This window comes from Ammospiza nelsoni, chromosome 1, assembly GCF_027579445.1.
Source record: "Ammospiza nelsoni isolate bAmmNel1 chromosome 1, bAmmNel1.pri, whole genome shotgun sequence".
Classification (NCBI taxonomy): domain Eukaryota; kingdom Metazoa; phylum Chordata; class Aves; order Passeriformes; family Passerellidae; genus Ammospiza; species Ammospiza nelsoni.
The window spans coordinates 136,817,265-136,841,277 of record NC_080633.1 but is presented as its reverse complement, the minus strand read 5'-3'; the positions used below and the strand labels follow the sequence as shown (position 1 = coordinate 136,841,277).

Below are 24,013 nucleotides of genomic sequence, written 5' to 3'. Positions count from 1 at the left end.
TTAACACTTACCAACACTGTAAGTATGAAAATAAGCAGTAGCAAAAAACACCTCACAACTGAAGTAGTTAAAAAAAATACAACCACCTTGCCCATAAAGTTACTCATACCTGGTGTGGATGGTCTCTCCAGCATATTCAAATGATGGTAAATGAAGGCTTGGCTGTCATGAACTGTGTCCATATCAATTTCCTCTTCCTCCTGAGAGTTTGAGAACTAAGACATCAGGAAAAAAAATAAGCAGATGCTAATAATTCATAAAAACATTACTAAGCAGAATTTAATATATTTTATTTTTGAGGTAAACTGGGGGTGAGAGGGAAAGGAAGTGATATCTACCACTGCAAAAGAATAAAAATTCAGTAAAATTAAAAAGGGTCAGTGTCTTTCCTTCTTTCTAATTTACTGTGAAGCTGTGTGAACAAGAGCACTATCTGTCAACTTTAGCTCTTGCCAGCCAATAAAGAATCTGATAGGAAATGATTTTGCCAAAGTAAGCAAAACAACTGCTGTACATATATACACAGCAAGCCTTTTGTTTCAACACAGCTTCAAGGGAAGCCAGCAGACGCCATTGCTGTTATTCTGAACACCCTACACATTGTGCAAGTTGAATTTCCATTTCTTACTCTGATTTTGAGTTTGACTTTACTGTCTTCATTCTTCTCTAGTATTTGCCCTGGCTCCAATGGAGACCCGAGTGGCATATCAGCCTTCCTCTTCACCCCCTGCTGATGACCAGAAATGCTGGATGCTGTTTCCTTAATAAGATGATCATCCTCCTGAAGCAGCATTAAAAGACCAAAATTAGAAGATAGCAAGATCCATGTTTCAGAGAAAGCGACCTGATACCTGAAAAATCTTCTGAGTAAAGTGGGTGATTTGAACAAAGTTTTCTCTGTAGTTCTGGCAAGAAGTATTTTCTAAAACCCTGTATGGATTTGTGCCAACCACTCCTACAAACATAGTTTCTCTTTAGTTCTATCTGCTCCCTCTGCATATCTAGCATTGGCATCTTTTCTGTCGCTTCCCACAATCATGGTACTGTTGGTGTGCAACAACATTTGCTGCCTCTGAATAGCCTGTCTATAAATCTGTGCCTTGCAGACTCTCCTCAGGACAAATCTCAGCTGAAAAACTGTGATAGCCTCTGATCTACACATGGGATTTAGCTAAATCTTCTTTTAGTTTGTTTTAAAAGCTAAAGCTTACTTTACTTAGTACAAATCATGAGTACTTATAATTTTTTCTTTATTTTTCTACAATATTTATTAAAAAAAGAATAAAACTGTTTTGTAAATTACTGCTTAGATTATAAAAAGAGCAAGGTCAAAGAAGTAGAAAAATAGGAGAGTCCTAAGTTACACATATAGTAATGAAAATAGGAGATAGGTGTTTCAAGAAATCCAACAGACTAAATTTAAAAGGTAAAATAAAGCATCCACAGAAGCAAACATAATTAAAAGCTCACTAAAAAGTATAACAGGCATAGATACCATATACTCTAAAGGGCATATACTGTTCCCCTGAACTGCTCTTCTTCTATCCTACAAAGGGCACTCGAGCCCCAAAACTCTTGCCCTGAACAATTCAAGCTCCATTTTATGAAGTGGGTAACTTCAATCATCCTCAGCAGCTTCAGTGGCACTACTCTATCAGTACTGATTTTAACACATTTATGCTCTCAGTGTATGTCTAGTTTAAAGAATCTAGTTAATCTGATAAATTTAATCACCTGTTTACTCTTATTTCCCCTCAAATATGCATTTCCCTTTTTCATGCCTATTACTTTGTCCAAGGCACTGCTATTGTGAAACACTTCTGGATTAACTTTGTCTGATGTAAGAGGCAGTCTTTGTTTTACACTACTGGAAAATCAGTTCCTCGAATTTTGGGGAAGTTACAGTGAAAATGGTAACCTTAAGGTAAGGGGTAGGAAAATGAAGATGAGGAATAGGAGAAGATACAAGGGATGAAATACAAACTGAGGCTTATACCAGTGCTGTATTTCCACACCAGTGCAAACCAGTACATTGCTAAATGAAGCAGCCTCATCCATACACGGTTCTCTCCTGGGGTGCCACAAGCATTTTTACAACTATGTGACAAACTGGCTCAGGAAACTCAAATATTTGTTCATAAAAAGGTACTGTTCAACCAGATCCTCCCTGATCCAGCAGGGACCACTACTATGCTAGCACAAGGGAGAGGAAAGTTTAGGAAAAGAAGAAGAAGAAATCTTTTGTTAGTCTGGTTGCAAAAAAAGTTTGGGTGTTCATTAAACTGCAGCCTAAAAATCTGCCAACAAAATGCCTCCTGCTATTTAATTCTAATGATTAGGTGCAGCAAATTAGGACTTACAACATGCTCTGTAAATATGCAGGACAAGTCTAACAATATCTGACTACCAGCATTTTCTCCCCCTGCTGGAAAGGGCTTGCAGGGTACTGTTAATTAGTACTCTCAGCATACTTTTCAATAAAAACTATTTAGACATTAACTATTATAAAGTAAGAGTAAACCATCCTATTCAAAAGGGTGGAAAGAGTTTCAAACATGCTAATCACATGCTGATTTTGAAACTTAAAAAAAATTCACTTATTATTTCCATGTCTGTTGACTTTTTTCCCCCCCTCACAATTAAATTTGTCCAACAAAAAATACTTGGTCTTGCAGCAGTGGCAGTTATTCTTGAGGAAAGTATGACCTTAATAGCTCATAAAAATTTATTTTCTAACTATGCAATGGAATATTTTCTAACTATGCAATGGAATATGTGTTAGGACTGAAGCCTCCAAATCCAGAAAGATACCAAACGGAATGTATGCCATTCTTCAGAAGTTGTTACAAATCCTTCAGAGCACAATACCAAAGTTCAATGCAGATGTGTTAAAATTTCAACTTTCACATCACTTTAAGTTGTTTAAAATGAGGAGTATCCATGTATTTTAAGATGCAATAGATTTACTGATAAAAGGCTTTGTTTTGGAAAACTGGATAACTTGCCTATAAGAAACAGTCTCATGAAAAAAGCTTTCATCACAGCATCAAACATTTCTGTGAATCATTTCATATCTCATAAGCAATATATAAAGTTTCATAAAGAACAGAAATGATGAGACTAGAAAAAAAAACCAAGTAAAAAGCTTGCATACGCAATGCAAAACAGTTAAAAAATGTATAAAAAGTCATGGTACACACCAGCTTTTCAAGAGGACAGAATAAAGAGCAATGAGGTCAGAAGGTAGCTTAGGTAAAGCATGAGAGGCTTGAACACAATACAAAATTAAATCAGCAACCCATGCAAGAACTCAGAGCCAGCTGAATAGGATGGATGCAGATGTTTTGTGCTTACGGTGTTCTGAAATCCTACTGACTGCCCATGATTGTTAGAACTGATCACAGGCTCCTGATTATTTGCAACTGATTCAGGGATAATTGTTGGATTGAGTACAGCCTTCTTTTCTTTCAGGTTAAGAACAAGTCCAAGCTCTGGTAATGGTAAACAGGAAGGTCTGCTGAGGCCAAAGAGTGTGAAATAGAGGTCCACAGCACCACATCGTAATCTCCAGTCATGTGAAGTTCCTAAAATACAAAAGAGATTGTTAATACAGAGATAAAATCTCCTCCTCTCCCACAAATATAACAGTTTAAGTAATCCAGGCCCACCAGAGTATGGCATTTTCTGTGCTTAAGATACACTTCCTTCATTACTCCTGCCTCTTATTAGCTCTTAATTGCTTTCTTTGTAAACTTTCCTGTTTTAAAGGAAGGCTTGAAGTTTCCTGAGTTCCAAGTTAGACAGGTTTAGTAGACCAAGACTGGAAAAGTAAATGCTATAATAACATAATGAAAAATAGAAGAAAAATAACCACACCCACATGCCTTTATTTTTCAAGCTGCACTCTTTAAGTTTTTTTTACTGGACAAGTAAATAGAAGACTTTGTTACCAAACTGGCTTCCTGTATCAATGGATTTGCAGATATTCCATAAATCTGGAATATCCACAAATATTTGTGGATATTATTATACTGTATTATATTATTTCCAATATTTCTGGATATTCCACAAAATACAGCAAGAGCTTTAAGCATGACTAAGATTTTTACTCTCTGGAAACTGCACTAATAAGAGAAATGCACAAGCATGCTTTTTAACATCATTACTACGTCATGAGCTTCACTGAATACTCAATACTTTAATCTGTATTCATACTCAAAGTATGTATTCTTACTGCATAAAGCAATGCTTTATTTTTTTATTATTTTTCACTACAAACTGTGTACTGCTTTAATATCTTCATAGGCAAATGGTCTAAGCACGTTTGGCACCAATCACAACAGAAAGACATTTAACATCTGGTGCAGTGCTGCAAATACAGCAGTTCTGGTGTTAACTCAGCCCAGCTCTTGACTGATTGCAAGTTTATTGAACATATTGTTCCCTAGCAGGAATTGAACTATATCTGGTAAACAAGACACAGATGTGCCAACTGCCATATTAATGTGGCTGTGCAAGACTTAGCACAAAATAAAATTACAAGATCTATCCCTGTAAATAGTAGTTTTATAGGGCCAAAATAGTGTTTGGAGTAAGCTTAGCTTGCCCTTACCAGAGCAAATCACCTTATAAATTACCAGCTACACATACCCAGTTACAAATGACAGCAACATGAATATTAATCTGGACATTTTTAATATTAAAATATTCCCCAGAGAATGACACATTCAAAAATATTAATTGTAGAACTATTATGATATTATCAATTTAATTCAGATTTACACAGAAAAAAACCCATTACATATATCAATCAGAGTCTGTTCTCCATTACATGTGCTTATGCTAAATGAAAGCAACTCATGATTCTAGAATCATGCACCTTTAAACCTGGCTGCTAGCTTGTCACATCTCAACAATTTTTCTCAAGGCACCCTGAAATGCCACAGTTATCCCTTACAGAAAATTAACTGAAACATTATGTCATCTTGAGGCACAGAAATTTAGGTGCTTAAAGCCCCATGAACCTTAATAAGCATGTATACCTTATCTGTTACTTGCAAAAAGAAGTAATGCTTGTAACACTGCACACACTCTTCTCTCATGAAAAAGCAAAAACAAATTCTCTGATGGGAACATCAAAATTGTTTATTTTCTGTGTCTGACACTTGGCAATTCCTATGAAACTGAACTACTAGTAGTTTCTCCACTTCAACCCCTGGAGTGTAGCTGTAAACTTTTCAACACTGAATATAATGACACACAGAGAACAGAAAGCCTGCAATGACCTAAAAAAGCTACATAAATGTTTACATATAATCTGTGTGGAAATGTGCCAAATGTTAAAGGGCAGTTTGTCAGGACTGGCTAAAACTGCTTCAGTAATGAAGAACAGTCAATGGTAAAGATGCAAGCCCTTCTCTCACTAGGATCTTTCGTAATCTCACACGGCAAATTGAGTTTTAGGTCTATAATGCACTTCTAAAAATCTCATTTAAATTATCTGTATCAATGCTGTCCTCTCATATTCTCTGAGAGTTTAGAAAAAGAGGACAAAAAGAGACCATCTAATGTAAAGCAAACTCTAAGTGTAACACAGACACTGTTATCTGAGGAAACACTTGCTTTGTACAATTTTGAACACTCCAAGTATGATTCTGTGCAGAAGGACATCAAAGCACACTACATCAGTAACCAGAAGAATTAAAAACAAGGTTTGGTAGCCTATGTCACTAAGAGTGTTCTGGAAGTCCATAGATGATATTCAGCTTGTGAGACTGGATTTTCAATTTCTGACTACTGAAACTAAGAGAGCTCTTGGCATATTCTGCAGCAAGTTTTTAATACTTCTTTCAAAAAACCTCACAATAAAAGTCTAACACAACAAAACCACTAACAAATCGAAAACCCTAACCTGAATTCATCAGTTTCCAAAGCTGATCAACCAAAGCTTCATTACATAAAGGGGACTCCATATTCTTGGTGAAAGGTGGATTCTTAGTCAGCATATCCAAAATCTTATGTCTGAAAGAAGCACAAAAATAATCTTTATTAAATCCAAAAGAAAAACCCTAAGGATACAAAGTCTGTTCAGTTTCTAATATTCTTACAAACTTATTAAACTTACAGGATTACTTCCAAATTTTTAACCAATGTTTTATGCCTTCTTTCTTCTTCCTTCTGTCCACAATAAGCATTAGACACACATTCAGCATCAGCAGTATAACTCAGAGATAAAAAGTAAGGTGCAAAGCAGCAGGATGTTTTTAGACATAACTGTTAACAGTTGTAGGCTACACTAAGCTCTTCTATTTAGTCACGATCATTTTTTGCACATTAACTTGGAAATTTACCAAGAAGATGTAACACTGGCAAATAAACTCCTTACATACTGATATCAAAGAGTTTTTAAATTAGTGTAAATGTTTATGACTGATACAAAATGGCAGGCCCAAAACCAGTGACTTGCACGCTTTCCTGGAAACAAACAATGCCATCTCTTATGTTACCTTGGTTTCTGAAGATCCTGAACTTACCATGCTGCTTACAGTATTTACAGACTGAGCTGAAAGGAGATACATTTTTGTTTCTTCAAACCTGGCCTTGAAAACATTTAATGAATTCTTTGTTTCATTACTTATTATTTTAACAATTTTTCTCTGTATAGCCAGCTTTCACCTTGCAGTCTGACACATTTGGAACAGAAGACTTGCAGACTTTTTTTTTTTGCATTTTCTTTTAGAAGAGGCTAAAATATTGCACTCAATTCAAAATTTAAACTCCTCTTTAAAAGGATACAAATAAAATTAAATCTCCTTCTTAAACTGAAGCTAAACCTGTATTTATTTCCATTAACAAGAATGACAGAAATGAAACAGAACAACCTTGCAGCTATGGTATTTTAAGAAATCACCTATAAAGAGATAGTAAAAGTAATATTATTTAACTTTGAAACTCAGTATTTCAATGGTAGTAATAACAATAAAGTGTTGGGAAAAAACAATTATTATGAACCTTGGTGTTCAAAGGTTTGTAATAAACATGGTTGGCTGAAATACCCAACCACTCATGTGAAAATGAAGTTGAAACAAGAAATACTAGAAATTTCACCACATTTTTCACATGATCCTTTCACCCCATCTACAGTCTGATAATTGTTTTACACCCCTTGGTGTCCAAATATTGTGTGCACTATGTCTCAGCCTCTGTCTTTTCTAAATATCATGAAGAACTTTTTTGCCATATGCAACATCATATTTATACTCTTTATTTATGATCAGGAAAGAATCTTTAACTTCAGACTTCTGCCACAAGGTAGAACAAAAAAGACAAAAATAACATTATGCAGAATAAGAACAGAATATACTAATTTTTGAGATGTGAACTGTTGAAACATCTAAACATGTTTCAATTAATGTAAAATAACAGGAAGGAAAAACAGTTTTGAGAAGAAGCACTTAAGGATCTGATCTATTCTAGTGATTCCAGGTGAAGAATTTACTTAATAGCCTCAGCATTAGTAAAAAAACCTGTCTCTTTATTAACTCACCTTATGTAGGGTACAGGATCATTTTGAACCATTGAGAGCAGCCACTGTAATTCTTCATAGCTCCTATCAACTGCAAAGCAAAATAAAACAAAATGCCTAGTAATATATATAAACTGGAAGGATTTTGATGAAGACAATCATGAGTTTGTGAATTAGCACATAAAGAGCATGAATCATTGCAACTAAAGAGGAATTCCACTAATTACAGAGTAAATTCAAAGTAAAAAGTGTCTTACTTTACATGGAAATATAAACATTTACAAAACTCTTACATGCTTCAGTGGTTCAATACCAATCAATTTGACTATTTGCATGAGCATTGATTGGGAAAATCAGAGTAAAGGCTGATCTAGATATTGTGTGCTTCCTAAAATGAACACATTCTAATATCCTTTCAAGAATCAGAAGCATAACATCTTCTGCAGAGAATATGCAATTCTCATACACAGGAATCTGTGAAAGATTACTATCTTTACATAGGACAGAAGGAGGACTACTACAGGGATTATATAAAACTGCAATCATGCTCCCCTCATTAGCCTTCATTAGTTTTACAAATCATTATACTTTGCAGCTAAAATGGATTTTGAAACCTATCAGCACATGCTTGTAGAAAATTGGAAACAAAGTCAGCTTGTTAGTTTGAAATGTAACTTATATTACAAAATTTCTTTGATTATCAGAGTAATACTGCAGAATAGGAAACTACACAGGAAATCATCATCACTCATTACACAAAACAAGAAAGAATTTTTATTGTGATCTTTTTGTCAGGTGCATAACTGTAAAGATTTTTATAGCAGCATTCTCTTCTCATTTCTTCAAAACAATGAAGACAGTGTATTAATCATTACTGAATAGAGAGGTCCAAAACCATTTCTATTGCTTTCCATCTTGTGGTCCTAGCAATACATTTCTTTCTTCCACTAGCTAATTGTCTTTTTAGCTCTAAATACCTAACTTCAACATTTCTTACTTATTTTGGATTGTTTTCAGCCAACAATTTTAAAATATAACTTGTTTAGTCCAATTAATTCTAATACCTATTATTTTTTTGTTATTTCACTACAGTAAGTTGCTTTTAACAGAAGAGGCATTTGTTTATAATATAAGAACCAGCATGTCATTCTATTGTAAGTTTTAAAAATGCTTTGGACAACTAGAACATAAGACCCCTTTCTGGGCTAGGAGAATCAACTACATTAAAATATTGCTTAGAGGATGGCTGGAGAGTCTTTTGCAGGCCACTTGCAAGCCAGCCCTGCTCTTCCCAGCCAAAACAACGCTGGTTACACTGGTGAGGCTCCACTAAGCCCTGTTTGGAGGCAGAATGTACCCTGTGTGTAGCTCCCACAGTGCACTGCTCAGAGCATGGCCACACAGTTCTGGATGATGCCAGAGCAAATCTGTATCCATACACACAGATCTACAATCTCAGATTTGCCTTAAAAACCAGAAACCTTTGAAAAACTATGCAGAGAACATACTTTTAAGGGATTAGTGACTTCCTGTGCTCAGCTCAATGCACAGCTGCTCTTTCTGGCTTGGGAGAGAAGGCAGCTAGAACACTGCAAACAAAAGTTGTTTTGCATGAAACAAAAACAGTACTTTATTACCACACAGCAACGAATTGCAACACTGCAAACATGAAGTCACACTCATTAGGAAAATGTAATTATTTTGACTAACAAAATGGATTTTAAAATGCTTTTTAATTAGAAAATGAAAAGTCTGGGAGATTAATCCTTTAGGCTGATTGTGCTGGATAACAAAACCAGCTAACATCACACTTTTGTGATTAAAAAAAAGTGTTTTAAACTTACTTCTGCTAGAAATTAAGTAAGTCTTCCCTGCTATTTGCCTTATAGTGTAAACTAAGCCTTCTAGGCTTCCAAAGCTTTGCTACTAATGCATTTGACCTGCTCTTCAAATTTATATAGGAACTATGAAACAATGTGGACAGCAATGACAAATTAAACCTGACCTCAGACAGAACAAATCTTATTAGCCAGAAGAACCACATACTAGGCCTGGTTTGGAGACCTCACAAGATCATCTGCTCTGGCCTTCCATGGGGAAGGGAGCCTAGATGTGATTATCTAGCACTCTGTCCAACTGCATCTTGAAAATCTCCAGCATTCTCATCAATAAACCTGGTGAGGCTGCTTTCAATGTTGTTCTCCACATAATTTCTGAAGATGCTCCCTGGGCACCCATTTGTGACAGACTGCTAGCCTGAGTAAAAGCCACTGATCACCACCCTCTGAGTGTGGCCCATGATCTGAATTCTTACCCACTGCACTGACCACCCATCCTGTCTGTAGCTTGCCAGTTTGTCTAGGAGAAGGCTGTGGGAAAAACAACATGTGTAGATTTTCATACTTCTGGTAGATATAAACACATGTGATTCCTTTCTGAAACAAAAATCCCCTTGCGATTCTTTTTTTCAAATTACAAGCAGTGTTGTCTCAGTTCTCAATTGCAGCAGATATCTTTGACACTGAACATTAACATCCATCAAATTTGATAATGGTTATTTATTTAGAATAGTTTGTTATCTCTTCTAAGTATGCAACTGCCTTGTTCTATACAAGTAACTATTAATGGTAATATAGCCTCTCACAAGTTAACTTTAAAAAGTTAATAACCTCTGTCCACTTCAAGCCACTTTAGATAAACTGTCCAAGCCCTTGTATGCTGCCTCAAGCATTTTAAAAAGTTACCATTTCTCAAAAAACCCCTTGCTATTAATGGCAAAGAAAACAAGTTATTCAGTTCCATGAAGAAATTACTTCTTTTCAAGTAACTCAAAAAAAGGTAGTGTTATTCCTACTCTGAAAGTTCCACCCAGAAAACACAGACTTTCCTTTTTATGGAAATTACAAAATCTGTCAGCTTCCTTTACAAGAACTGTTAAAAGCCAGCTTTGGCACAAGCAACAGGCGTTGACAGCTGCTGGTCTGCATCCAGTGTGAACTGGAAACCAGGTAACTGGGAACAGCAAGAATCAGATCTCTTGGCAATAGAGGGCCAATCATTTTTCCTACCAAAGCCAGGTTTAGGGCTCTGCAAGACAAGCACTGCTAACTTCTCTATGGCTAAAGGAAGAAGTCAGTTAGCACACTGAGTTTCTGGATCATCCCTCCACCAAAAACCCACCAGTCTTACAGCAGGAGCAGGAGCTCCTGTGCTCACTGCTGGAAGCTTGTATTTGAAAAATGACTGATGACCAGCTAGATAGCAGGCTGTGTGGTGAATTACAGTCACTTTATAGAAGGTAGATATTTGCATCTGCTACCTCTGCATCAGAAAAAAAGCTGTTAGCAAGGTGCAAGGCAGTTAGGTACAGCAGTAGTCTAGTCTGTCGTTATCAGATCTCAGTGAGCTCAGTCAAAAACTGTTCAGTTCAACCACTGATTTCAAGTAATCTACTACTTTTCACCATCCAAGTTTTAGCTTCCTGTAGGTTTCAAGCAACTTACCCTATTGTCTTGCTTATATAACACCCCGTTTGATCAGCTGTTTTAAATATGTACTTTATTACTTTGTAGTACAAACACTTCCTTATTCGAGCCAGTTATTAACTATAAATATCTTCCATAAAAGGTCAAGAATTCAATGAGAAAACATTATTTTTATCAGTTTGTCTTTCCACAAGGGGGGATGAATTAGTGAGGAGATTCTTCTAAAGGAAAAGAGCTGATGAGTAAGCAATTAGCCCACCAGAGAGAGATATGCACAGCACTAGCACAGCACTGAATTCTAGCAGTGTATCACTCACAGGATCACCAGTGGATTAAAGATACAGAGTGTCTGGTGGATTACAGGAGGGAGCCTGCTGGGTGCACAGCCTCCCTCACAGTTATCAGCTGTTTGGAATGACAGCCTGCTTTCAGTCTGTGACTGGATGCCTGAGTTTCACCGAATGCATTCACTCAAAGATTCCAATTGCCTTAAAACCTCCCACTGCTTATCTACTTTGAGAAGTCTCTGGATAGAGAGACAGGAGTAATGTCAAAGTAATACAGCCCTTAAAAAAAAGGAGAAAACAATTATTTGTGTAACAAGCAAAGGAAATTCTCCTTTACCCTGAAAACAAAACAAACCCATGGAATCTGAAGCAGAATAATTAGAAATCTAGATCCACCAGTCTGCTACAGAGGAAGAGCTGAAGGACTTGGCTACTTTGAAAGGTATAAACCTCCAAACACAAAAGTACTACAAATCTCCTGAACAAACAAAGACTAACCCAAATAAATGAACAGGACAATATAATGCTAAATTAACTTTATGTAATGCAAATCACTGAAGCTGTAATTTCTAACTACCATTAGAAATCTGTCAGGAGTGTGTATAAACTACAGATCATTTAAGAAACTGTCGTGGGATTTTTTTTTCTTGGACCTGCAATAGTCAACTAGGATTAAGGTAACATTAAAAGAATGCATCTCACAAACGTAAGCTATGCATAAGGAATGGCAAAACAGAATCAGCAAAAATATCTCTACAATAATCTAAGTTTCTAAAATTTATAACCACAAAATGCATGCAAAAAGCACAATTAAGATATCGGGAAAAAGGTAAAGCAAAATCAGTGACTTTGACTAGCAATTATGGCTGAAATCAACTAAATCAAAGTCACTGCAGTGTTAAAGACAAATTACCAAATCCCCTTACTGCCATCATTATTTCAAAACATTGGTATCTGATTCAATTTGCAAAGCACTGAGAAACAATACTCAGCACATCTTCACAACAGTTGTACCTGCTGGGACAAAACAGTAATAGAAACCTCAGTTTCTTATTAATATACCTATGGTGCATTAATGGTGGACACTATTTCAACCTAATATTAATGAGGTAAGCATTACATTTGTATGAGAATTGTTACAAAATGTCAAAGTACTTGGAAGAAAGTACCTTTTGTATAATCAACAACAGCCTCCAGCGCCGCTATCCGGACGTCAACGAAGTGCCCGTACTCTGCGTACGACTTGAAGAGAGCAGGGTCACTTGGGACGTGGCCATTCTTCTGAAGCACCCGAATGGCTTTTAAACAGCTGGAAATGGTAGCAGAATAAAATACACATCAGCTTTATGGATTATCAGCCAAGAAAATAAAATTACTTTCTTCCAAATCAAGAACTGCAAATCTTCTGAATTATGTTATCCACATTAACATGATGAACATGTTACAATTTCTTTCACAGCATTAACACACAGCTCTTATTATCTCTGAATTAGGCAGAAACACAAACAAAATTTTCCATTCTGTCAAATCCATTGATTGGTTTCAGTATAGCCATGATAACTTAGAGAAAACACAGCTCAGATGATGTTGCATGCCCTACAGTTATTGTTACAAGGCAAAACTTTCACAAATACTCTTCTTAAAGAGGCATGGGATGATCAAATTATGACTGCTACAAAAGATCTACAAACACTACACTGACAAAAATTAATGCTGAAAAGTAAAGCAATCAAGACAAACTTGCATTATCAGCTTTTGAAACTTGAAAGGAATTTGACATTTAAGATTAAGACATACAAGCTAAAATCTCAAAAGCTAACTACAGAAAGGTACATAAAACCCAAGAAAAGCAATGTCATTAAACCATACCTGACTGTGATAGTATGTCTGTAACTGGGAAGAAGCTTCTCCATATTCAGAAAACGGGTAATTTCCTCAAGAATAAGTCGCACATCAGGATTTAGGTTATCCAATGTTCGAACTTCATTGTTCACACTGACTGCAGGAGTCACAGAGTTGGCTAGGGCATCAATCAACTCAGCACGGTAGTAGTTGTCTGAAAACTACATAAAACCAATATTTAACACAAGAAAATATAAAAATATATATCTTTTCAAAGCTAAGAAATGTTTAAGCCCTGTTACAGAACAGATCTTAAAATCAAGACCATGGGAGAAACTGCATAAGAAAGGAAAACAGGAAAAAAAAGGTCCTGAAAATCATACTATTAATCCAGCCAGCAACTTCATGAGCTTCTGAAGCAAACTAGTAAGCTCACTGGTGCTTAGTGAAAAAAAATCTTTCTTCTTCATTCACCCTTCTTACCTGGGCTCATAGTTTCACCCTTTCCATTATGCTGTCTTTTGCATCTGTTGGTTGTGTTAATAAGCAGCAAAACATATAAAATTTAAAAAAATCAGAAAGAAGTACTAGCTTTGAGTATTAGTTACTTTAACCTAAAGAAACCCAACATCTGTCAGATCCAGCAGAGGATGTTAAACATGTGTAGAAGGGACACATGGAAAGGTGAGGCTGAGATGTCAGCACAGGTCACCCTTTTATGTGACTACTGATGCCTGCATTCATATGTCCAACTCTCTACCTCTCTCCATCCATCATCCTTATTTCAGTAACAAGCAGCACGTGTCTTGTTACAGTATGTGTTCTACACACACAAAAAAATGAAGTTTAAGACACATTAGACTGGTTCCACTTCACTTTGAATACTTATTGGGAAGATTGTGCTAGGCTCCTAGCTACAGAGATGGAATTCTGTATCATCTCAGGATATTAAAGGTCCTCTAATCATCCTTCAGAAGCGATCTGTTTGGGAAGAAACTTGGGGTGACAACATTTCCAACTCAGATGGTTCAGTTTAGTGATGGAACAACATAAACCTGTGGTTCACCTGTTATTTAAGCAGATGAAGACAATCTAGTTTTGTGAGCTAGAAATGATACTCAGAACACAGAATTCTAGAGTCCTGTATAGTGTTAAAAAAGATTATTTCCTTTCCTTGCTCTTTCAAATACTCCTCTCAAGGTAAATAAACATCAAAAAACTAGTGCTGAACTTCTCATGCTACATTTTCTCCAAACACTTGGGTCTTTGAATGAAAAAGAGTAAAGCAAGAAAAGTATGTGTGCAAAGGAAGACAAGCATTAACAACAAGCACACAGAGCTTTGAAACATCCAAGAAGTGCTGCCATAGAGATGTCAGCTACAGAACATTCTCTAACATTTACCACATCACCTTTTCATCAACTCTGAGCTAGGTATTTGCAGTAGTGGCATCAAAGATCATGCAGTGTACTAACTAAAACTTTTTTCACCAAAAGAAAATCAGTGAGAGATTAAAATAAACACTGTCTTTACCTTATTCTTCCTGTTATCGTTATACTTGATCAAATCCAAAATAAACATTAAAACCTCCTTAGGACAAAGGTTGTGAACATCTCTCAGAAGGGCCATGGCAACAGGCATAGTCTGTGTAATAAAATTAATTAATATCACTCTTTACGTTATTGAAATGATAGTTACACCCTGAAAAGAGGTACATCCTGAAAATCAGCAATTAACAAATTTACAATAGCAGGTGTATTTACATAATTTTTGACAGTAAGACCATGTACTTTATAATTTTCAGATCAAATAAAGTACGTAGTTATTGCTCAGTAATTAGTCACAAAACAGACATTTAAAAAAAATGTACATCCAAAAAACAGACTCTAAGTCAAGACATTATCAAAAAGGTATCAAATGAAAAACAAGAAGACACAGAAAATTGTGATGGAATTTGAGATAGACACTGAATTTTAGAGTTTTCATGTGAACATGATGTCTAAGCTTCCACTTTCACTGAGATATACAGACCCAACAGGGTCAGTGAAGCCTGAAGAACTATTAGCCAGACAGCTGTTATTCTGAATAGGCAGTTATTTTAGAGTGAGCTAAGCAGATCTCTAGGCTCTACTCAACATAGATATAAGAATCTTACTCTAGATTTACAAACTTGGCACACAGGATTAAAAAGGGAGAAGAAGATAAGATTTAGTGGTAAAGACTGAACAATGACAAAAAAGCAGAAAAATGCAAAAAGAAGGTCCAAGAATGACATGAAGAATGAAACAATTTTGGACAGAGTGAAAAAACCAAAATTGGAGCCCTCTATAAAATCATCGATATGGAATCTATGACATAAGAACTCAATCACCCAGTCCAGTGAATCTTGAAAGAAAAACATTGTCATGAATCCTGTTATTCAATGAACAACCATAGGTTACAGCAAAAAAAACCTGTGCTAACACCAAAATAAACAGTGGCAATATGTGATGCTGACAGTAGAAAGAAGAGGGCAAGAAGGATTACGCAATGTGTTGAACTAAAGATGTCCACCAATTTAAGAGTTATAAGATTTTACTTGCAGTATAACTGCTATTAAAGAATAAAGGCAGTTGCTGAATTCACCTAAAAGATAAAAGTACAGTCCTTACGGTCCTATTTAAGAATGAACTCACAAATAATTGCAAGTAATTATATAATAATTTATAATTCTCCATTCTTCTGAAGAAACTGCTAATTTAACTTCAGCTAATCAGATAAAAATAGCTAATAATTTGTTAATTGATTTTAATAAGATTGAATAAACTGAAGCCATATGAGAAAGAATCAGTTACTTTGATTTTTATTAAAGAGGAAATCAGGTTTATGCTATCCACATTCCTGTAACTGTCAACTGGAGGAACATTTTTATATTTTTGACAATTCTTTTAAAACATTCATTGAGAAAAATTAATTTTACCTTTTGAAGAAAGTAGCTCTGAAAGTTCATGAAGTTGTTGGTCTTCACAATGTTTGGACAAGTCTTACAACAAAACATTCGGGTGAAGAGTGACTTCATGGCTGGTGGTCCTGTCCACGTACTTACCATGGAATTTGCAATCTGAATAAGTAGGGGGAAGGGAAATCATATTAACATGACCACTGCAAGTTTAGTTTGGCTGTAGAAAAATACACATTTCCCATAATCAAAAAGGGTAATTGCCAAGAACATTCTCTCCTTTAAATAGATACTTACTTTCAGGAGTGTATTATCTTATATTAGCTAAGTTTTCACTGTCATTCCCAATATATCTTATCTACATTAAAGGTAAGTTTTATGGAAATTGTTCCATTTGGAAGACATCTGCAACTAACTATCCTTCCATGATAAACTTCTGTTCTTAATTATTACCTCTTTTATATATTTTAGATTAATATTCTGTGTTTACTAAGCCAAGTTCTCTGACTCTACGGAAGCCAGTCATGAAAGGGGATTTTGCAATACCAGCTTCCCAAATTTACCCTGCCAGTAACCTCAGCCTAGACTTTAAACAGGCCTTAGCCACCCCAAGAATAAAAGACCACTCCTAAAGTTAAAGGCAAGGAGTCCCCTCTAACTTTACTTGTCATTTATTGAAGACTGTGCACTGAGAACAATTTATTGCTACAGTCTGCTTTGGTTTAAGACAGTTAAGGTTCCACAAAGACAGAACTGCTTTTTGTACCTTCCCAGCACCCTGGGTTTCACACATTTGCTGTAAGAAGCACCGAAAGCCTGCAGAACACCTGTGCCTGCTGATGGTTAATCTGCCTGATGTGTGAGTGCACACAAATGGGACCAATGCACCCTACGAAGATGCAGGAATTCCCATTACAGACCCACCACAAACTAAGGAAAAATCTGTTCTTACAAAGAAAAACTTGAATTTGATGATTTGTTTTAGATTAGGTAGCTTGTTTCAAAGGCTATTACATATGCAGTGAGTGAAGAAAAATCAAGAGGCTATCTGAAAATCCACAGCAATCCACTTCATCATTGCTTTTGGGGAAGTGTGGTGCTTTATAATTAAAAACCATTTTTCCACTAAGTCAGGCTTCAAGGGAAAGTCAGAGAGGGAAAATACTGCAATTGATCTTCCCCTTGCAATAGCTGAAGTGTTTGAACTAAAGATGAAGGTTTTTCTGAAGATGTAGCCTTTTATGAAAGCTACAGTAACTCTTCCTGCAGAGGAAGATTAATCCCAAAGACGGCTTAGAAACCACGATAAAGAACTCAAAACTACATACACAAAATTTATGTAGCAATGTCCAATAAAACTCAATCCCCAAAAGATCAAAGTGTCCTATGTTTACGTGATATTCACCATTCCATTAATATCAGGGTGTATATTTTAAAATATTAACTTCTTATTGTAAGCATTTAATTTCACAAAGTCTGCAGATAACTATTTTCAATTAAAATCAACAGTAGTTAAACCATCATCTTTTCAGTATTTTTTTGTCTTATCATGCGTTGTCACTCATTTGATTTTCTCTTTACTGACAGAATCTGATTTTTCTACTTAGTCTACTGAGACATTACACATTCTGAACTAAATGTAACTGCAAGTTTCCCATACAGTAGTGCAAATGACCAGTGTTGCATTTCTACTTAAAAAGGCAGGAGGCACACTCCATTTCTGCACCATTCAATTCAGCACAGAGTAAAAATGTAGACAAAGATTTAACTCACATGCATATCTATGAATCTCGTCATTCATAGATGTGCATGTGAGTTAAATCTTTGTCTACATTTTTACGCTGTGCTGAATTGGGAGGGAGAAGTTTGTGATGGTAGTGTTCCTATTGCAAAGTTTATAACACATCACCTACACTGCAGTGGACCTGAACTGGGAAATCAGCCTGTGGAACCTCAGGAATTAAGACTGTGACATGATCTTCTCCTTTCTCTGTATTTGTTATTTGTCCTGAAGGACTGGTGAATGAGACTCACAGTGTGTGTGCACACATGTTCACACATATCCTTAATTTATCAACAAGGATTTAATACGTCTCCTGGATACTTCACTGCTGAGAGATTGAAGTCCTTTTTTACAATGAGGTATACCAAAAAAGTATAGCAAATTCAGTTTGACAATTGCATTGTCACATATCATTTCTCTGTATCAACATGAGTATACTGAGAATATTTGACAACAGTAACTGCAACCCAGCTAGAAACTGTAAATCAACAAAAAAAGAACCCTCCTCCTGAATAATCATGAAGGACTTGGCTTTTTTCAATAAAGAATACAAATCCTGAATATTTACAACCTGAGAAAATGAAACTCGACGATAACAGGAAGTTACTCTTATTAATGTCCTGGTGTTGGAATCAGTAATAGAATGTACTACACTTTCCTCCCAGGTACTTCCATAAACATATCTACAACTTTGTTCTGCCATTCTCCTTCACCTTGATTTCATGTCACAGCCATACTTTTTGCTTGCCTTATTATCTTCTTTTCTGCAAGTCAACCACCTTATCCACAGACCCAAGATTCTCCATACAATTACAACTGAACAAAACTAGCAATGATTATCTGCAGCCCAACTGCCAAATAAGTTACAGTAAAGATAGAAAAAACTATAGCATTTAAAGTTGCAACCACTGCACTTTTAGTATTTACCTCTGGAATATATACAAACAAATATTAGAAGTGAATTTGTTTTAAAAAGTGCATATTTTAAGTCAAATACTGGCAGCACCAATACTAGAACATAAACTGGCAGTTCCATATCAGTGTCTCATATTAAAATAGTTTGTCAAAAACACTGGGATTTTCATTCTCAAAATATGGCTGAAGGTTTTATTTCTGTACAGGAATGAAATTATTCCCAACAGGTACACAGCAGAAAGTAAGCTATATGTCAATAATCTGAACAAATTGTCTATCAATATGTCTTCATGTGTATAAAAGTCACCAATATGCCATTTTAGAAATTCTTGTTTTTCTGTGTTTCCACCCACTTGTAAAATTAGGAGTTTACTAACTTTCATTCTTAATGCTAAATTTATGTGTAAGGAAAAAAAAGATCTTCCCTTTACAAGACAATTATTTGGCTTTTTAATATTTAATTGTATCACAACTTGATGTTTCTTTTGTGACTCTATTCAATCTGAAACGATACAGAGCAGCAACCTGAAGTTCAATTAAGAAAAGATGAATTTCAGCACTTCAGAGTTCTCAACAGACTGGCCAAGGAACTTCCCACTAAAATAATAAAAAATATACTTTGGTTCTGAAAAAAATGAAACAAAAGTCTTTTATTTCAGCTACTTAATGAAATCTGGAAAAATCCCTTGTGGTTTTCATGTCTGACATCTCAATTTTGACAATTATGAAAGCCTTCTACAGCCTCCATTTACAGACTAAAATAATACAATTTTCCTTTCAAATCACTCATGTTAAAAATACTTGGCGAATACATTTAAGAAGCTAAATCTCAAGCCAGTTTAGGAACTGTGATGAGTTTTGACCCATTTTGAGCCATTTACAAAGTCTAGTGGATTTCTTCCCTCACTGCACACAAGCTCACCTTTGCAAGGCAGAAGCAGGCCAGCATTCTCACCCGGTAGAAGCACTGCTCCTGTTCCAGGATGTCAGTCAGGGCAAGCCGGGATGCTGGAGTAGGGAACTTCTCCAGTGCCAGAATGGCTTCTTCTTGTGCCACCACATCTCTCTCATATCTCAGCTGATACTGCCACATGAAATCAGACTGCTCAAACTCCACCTTCCTCAGTACTGACATATCAGGATCTATTCTTATCCAGAGCAAGGGGGAGTCAGCACTAAGACAGACATAAAAAACATTAATAGCTTACAAAATTTCAAGACTATAGAAATTCTAAAGATATTCTAACTTGTTATGAGTTATTTGGAAAGTATTTAAATTCAAAGAACCATAACAAAATACAGGTTAGAGAGAACTTTTGAAAGTCTTCTGCTCCAATCTCTTGCTTCTAGGATGGCAATTCGACAGCCTCCCAGGGCAATCTGTCCACACCTCCAATATATCAAAGTGAATACAGTGGTTTAGTATTTTTAACCTACAGATCTTTGTTTATGGTAAACTACTGTATGATCCCAGTATATCTAATTCTATGTGCTTGGATGCTACAATTTTCCTAACTGATAAGCACTTTATCACCTTCCAAAGGATAAGACTACAAAAAAAACCCAAAAAAAACCAAAATCCAAGAAAAAAAATCTAGTGGTAAATACACTTTTTTTAATCAATAGATGTGAAACTCCTTTACAACCACTCACATGCTATGATGTTGAAAGCAGACAAGGGTAACCATGAAAATTATAAAAATCAGGATAAAGTTATCCCACAGATAAAATGACTCAGTTGTATTCCATCCAAACACACATTTTACATTTTATTATTCACACAGCACAAATTATGCAATACATTCTCTTACTCATTTTTCCATACAAAATCACAAAATCAAAATACAATAAGGCATTAAGGCATTAGCAGACAGTATGGACTGATGAAAAGAGCATCATTATAAATATGATGTGTATTTCTGTATATGTTTGTAGAAAATCCAGAATTGCCACCAAGTGAGTAGCAAGAGAAGAAACAACAGTACAAGAGTGTATACACAAGATTTAGAAAATGGAATGTGTATTATCACGCATGCTTGGAGCACAGAAGCCCAAACTGGACAGCAGAATGACCACACCACAGATCAGGTTATCAGATCAAATGCAAGTGTCTTGCATAAAATCCTATCCCAGTTCAAAGGTCATTCTAAGATCACTGAAGTATCAGCTCAGTGTAATGCAGCAGGGACCTGAACACAAATGAGCAGAAATAGTCACAAATATTAAGGGTAATTATCCTTCAATACAATAAACTATTCATATGTCAGCTGTCATATGGAAATCATAGCAATGACTTGCTCAATGTAAATACATATTACAAATTTTTTTCTCATAATGTATTAGATGAGGTTAAATTTATGAGAATCTGCAACACTTTTAAGGTGACAAGCAATCTATCCTTCTTCAAAGAGACACCACTGGCTTTCAAGAGCAGAATATTTACTTCCCTCAGCCAGAACACCAGGTGCCAACACCTCCACTGTCTCTGAGGGTACAGCTGGCTCCAAGTCAAGGAGGGTAAGGCAGGTATTTACATTGAGCAACAATTTGCTTCCAAAGAGCTTAACAGCTCCAACTGAAATGAATGTCAGTGTGGATTTCAGTAAAAAGCACTTCATCATTATTTTAATCCAGAGGAATTCTTTTGTAATTACAGATTTCAGGAACCTGTCTGTATTAGTGGCAGTGAAATGGTCTTCATCAAGATCCAATAAAAATTGCTCTCACTTTGCTTCAAACAAATTCTTGTTTACATTTTACCTATGAAGTCAGCTGAAAGGTTATCACTGGAAATGTGTTAGAGTGAAGAAATTTATTATCACCATACAATGTCCAGATTTTTTATAAAATCTGATTATATTGGTTAACCCATACTTTTTACACTTTGCCAGCATTTCCTAGCTACAGCAGAAAAGTTTCAGTAAAGACAGAGAAATGTGAGATAGTCTTGAAAGTTGTCAGTCATATAATAAAGTACAACTTTATTATCCAATCCCTCGAAATAGCATGCTTTAGACAAGGGGAAGATGGCTCAGACTCACACTGAGAAACTCCAACAAGCCAACTTACTCCATAGCAGAAAGGTCCATGTCCACCTCTTCTCCATTCATCAATGGAATCTTTTTCTTCTTATTTCTATTAAAAAAGAGTGGAAAAAAAAGTATTACTTACCAGACTGGCAAATATATGTTTAAAAATTAAGTTTAAGAATGCAAAAGTACTCCGTGCCTTTCACCACACAAAAGCATAATATTCACAAATTTGAGCTATGTATCCATTTCCATAATTTTTACTCCCACTATTTTTACAATTACAGATAAACACAGAAGCTTGAGAAGTAGAATTCAAAGTAACTATCAAAACCCATTAGAAGACAGAAAGACTCTATGAGGGAAGTTTGTCACTTTCCTTGTTCCTTAGGTTTACCCAACAGTCCCAGCACTCTCTTCACTTGAGGCACTCCTCTGGCCTACGTGTGTCTTCCCTCTAATTTGTGATTCTCATTCAAAGACATTTTGAATAATTTGATTAATTAGAGTCTTCATTCAATTTATTCTCATAAATGAGGTCTTCATAAAACTTCTACAAAATTACTTATAATTAAGAACTGTGTAAGGTTTCTTGCTGTCCTTAAAGAGTATGAAATTCTCCACTTACATCACAGGTAAATCTTATTCAGTAAGATTAAGAAGAAGCATATATTTATAATCAAATGCCCTAAATGTTTTCATAAATCCATAGTAAAAATATCTGCAGTTAGTATTTCAGCTCTTACCTTCTGCTTTTAGAATGGCAAGGTATATCATGTTTAAGACTGTTTTCTTCAATCTGCAATGTATGGTTGAATGAGCCATCAAGTTCTTGCACTGTCACTTTAAGAGGACCCTTCAAGTTCACAAGATTTTGTTATTAACATTAAACTTATGTTTATTAATGTATACACCATACTTGTACTTGTAGGTTAAATATGGAAAATGCACCTTACCACATATTTCTGAGTCCCAGGAGATGTGTAATCTTGTTTTATTTCCAATTCCAATACATTCCGTTTTCTATTAAATGCAAAGCTACCATAAAATTTTACCACTCCACTCTGATCCCTAATAAGCAGTATAGGAATTCTAGTGCACAATGCAATAGTTATAAAAATCCATAATTCTCAATTCTTAAAACTTGCTTTATGCTTCTTTATTCCTAGAATTTCCCATTCCAAGAAAATTTGGAAATAAAATCATTCATGTTCATTCACGAAATTCTGGGGTTTTACATTCCTTAAATTTTTTTCCCTTTTATGTTTCTTATGGAGAAAAACTGAAATGAAATGAAAACTACCTAGTATGAGGAAATTAATTATGAAAACCTATTCTGGACTCCACCACATCCAATGTCCTTGGCATGCTCTCAGAAAAAGTAATTGTGTAAGACTTCAGTAATTTCAATATGGTTTTACTATGTATTTTAGTTAAATAAAACTAAGGGGAAAATGTAGACATTAATTTCTGTCTTCCACCCACACTACATTTAACTCCATTATTTTATTATAATTTTCCAAACTAGGTCATGTGAGCATTCATATGTGTGTGTGTGTGTGTGTGTGTGTGTGTGTGTGTGTGTGTGTGTGTTTGTGTGTGTGTGTTCAGGTATACATCAAAGTATACCATATGAATGATAAAAAGTAACAATCTCACTCTGAATTTTTGCCCCGGCCATGAGTTCTTCAAGACAATTTTTCCCGTGAATATTTTCATTCTTCATTTCTGTATCACAGCCATTACTACACTTGACTTATAGTAAACTAAAACCCTAAACTGAAGCATTTTATTCTAATGCACACGCTCACAAGTCTCTGACAATATGAGACAAAAGCAAGGGAGGAAAATCTGTTCTTTCATGTCCCAACATTTAAGGGAAGAGCTTCAATATTCAAAGACACTTCTTCTCATACAGAGGTTATTAACTTTCCTCTCAAAATTTGGCCATTTGACTAAATATCTCAGACTGGTTCTGTTCATGGATGCTGCCTTCATGAAGCTCTGGGACTTTGTCATCAGGTACAGTTTAAGACATTTTTAGTGTTTTTTCAGCATGAGGTTTACACTCAGCATCAACACAACCCTTGCTAATGGCATAATACAGCCAGCACTACTTAACAGCAGTAAGATCTCCCAAACAACATGAAGACCTTCTGTAAGATCATAGGATCTTACAGGGTAGGAAATCCACTGTCACAGGAATAGC

At 35.6% G+C, this 24,013-nt stretch overlaps 1 protein-coding gene across 4 annotated transcripts in view; it reads right to left on the bottom strand.

Moving 5' to 3' along the window:
• TAF2 (TATA-box binding protein associated factor 2) overlaps window positions 1–24,013 on the bottom strand; it is a 59,980-nt gene that overhangs the window by 11,403 nt on the left and 24,564 nt on the right. For 2 of the 4 annotated variants that reach the window (XM_059476077.1, XM_059476088.1), the window contains exons 13-25: window positions 22,761–22,875; window positions 22,551–22,660; window positions 21,845–21,910; window positions 19,698–19,950; window positions 16,099–16,239; window positions 14,673–14,783; window positions 13,167–13,360; window positions 12,467–12,606; window positions 7,547–7,616; window positions 5,912–6,021; window positions 3,355–3,584; window positions 629–781; window positions 110–215 (exon numbers count right to left, since the gene is read on the bottom strand). In XM_059476077.1, the coding sequence (XP_059332060.1) occupies window positions 110–215; window positions 629–781; window positions 3,355–3,584; window positions 5,912–6,021; window positions 7,547–7,616; window positions 12,467–12,606; window positions 13,167–13,360; window positions 14,673–14,783; window positions 16,099–16,239; window positions 19,698–19,950; window positions 21,845–21,910; window positions 22,551–22,660; window positions 22,761–22,875 (1,799 nt within the window). The remainder of the gene's footprint in view (window positions 1–109; window positions 216–628; window positions 782–3,354; window positions 3,585–5,911; window positions 6,022–7,546; window positions 7,617–12,466; window positions 12,607–13,166; window positions 13,361–14,672; window positions 14,784–16,098; window positions 16,240–19,697; window positions 19,951–21,844; window positions 21,911–22,550; window positions 22,661–22,760; window positions 22,876–24,013) is intronic. The other 2 variants (XM_059476099.1, XM_059476109.1) reach the window with 2 other exon arrangements.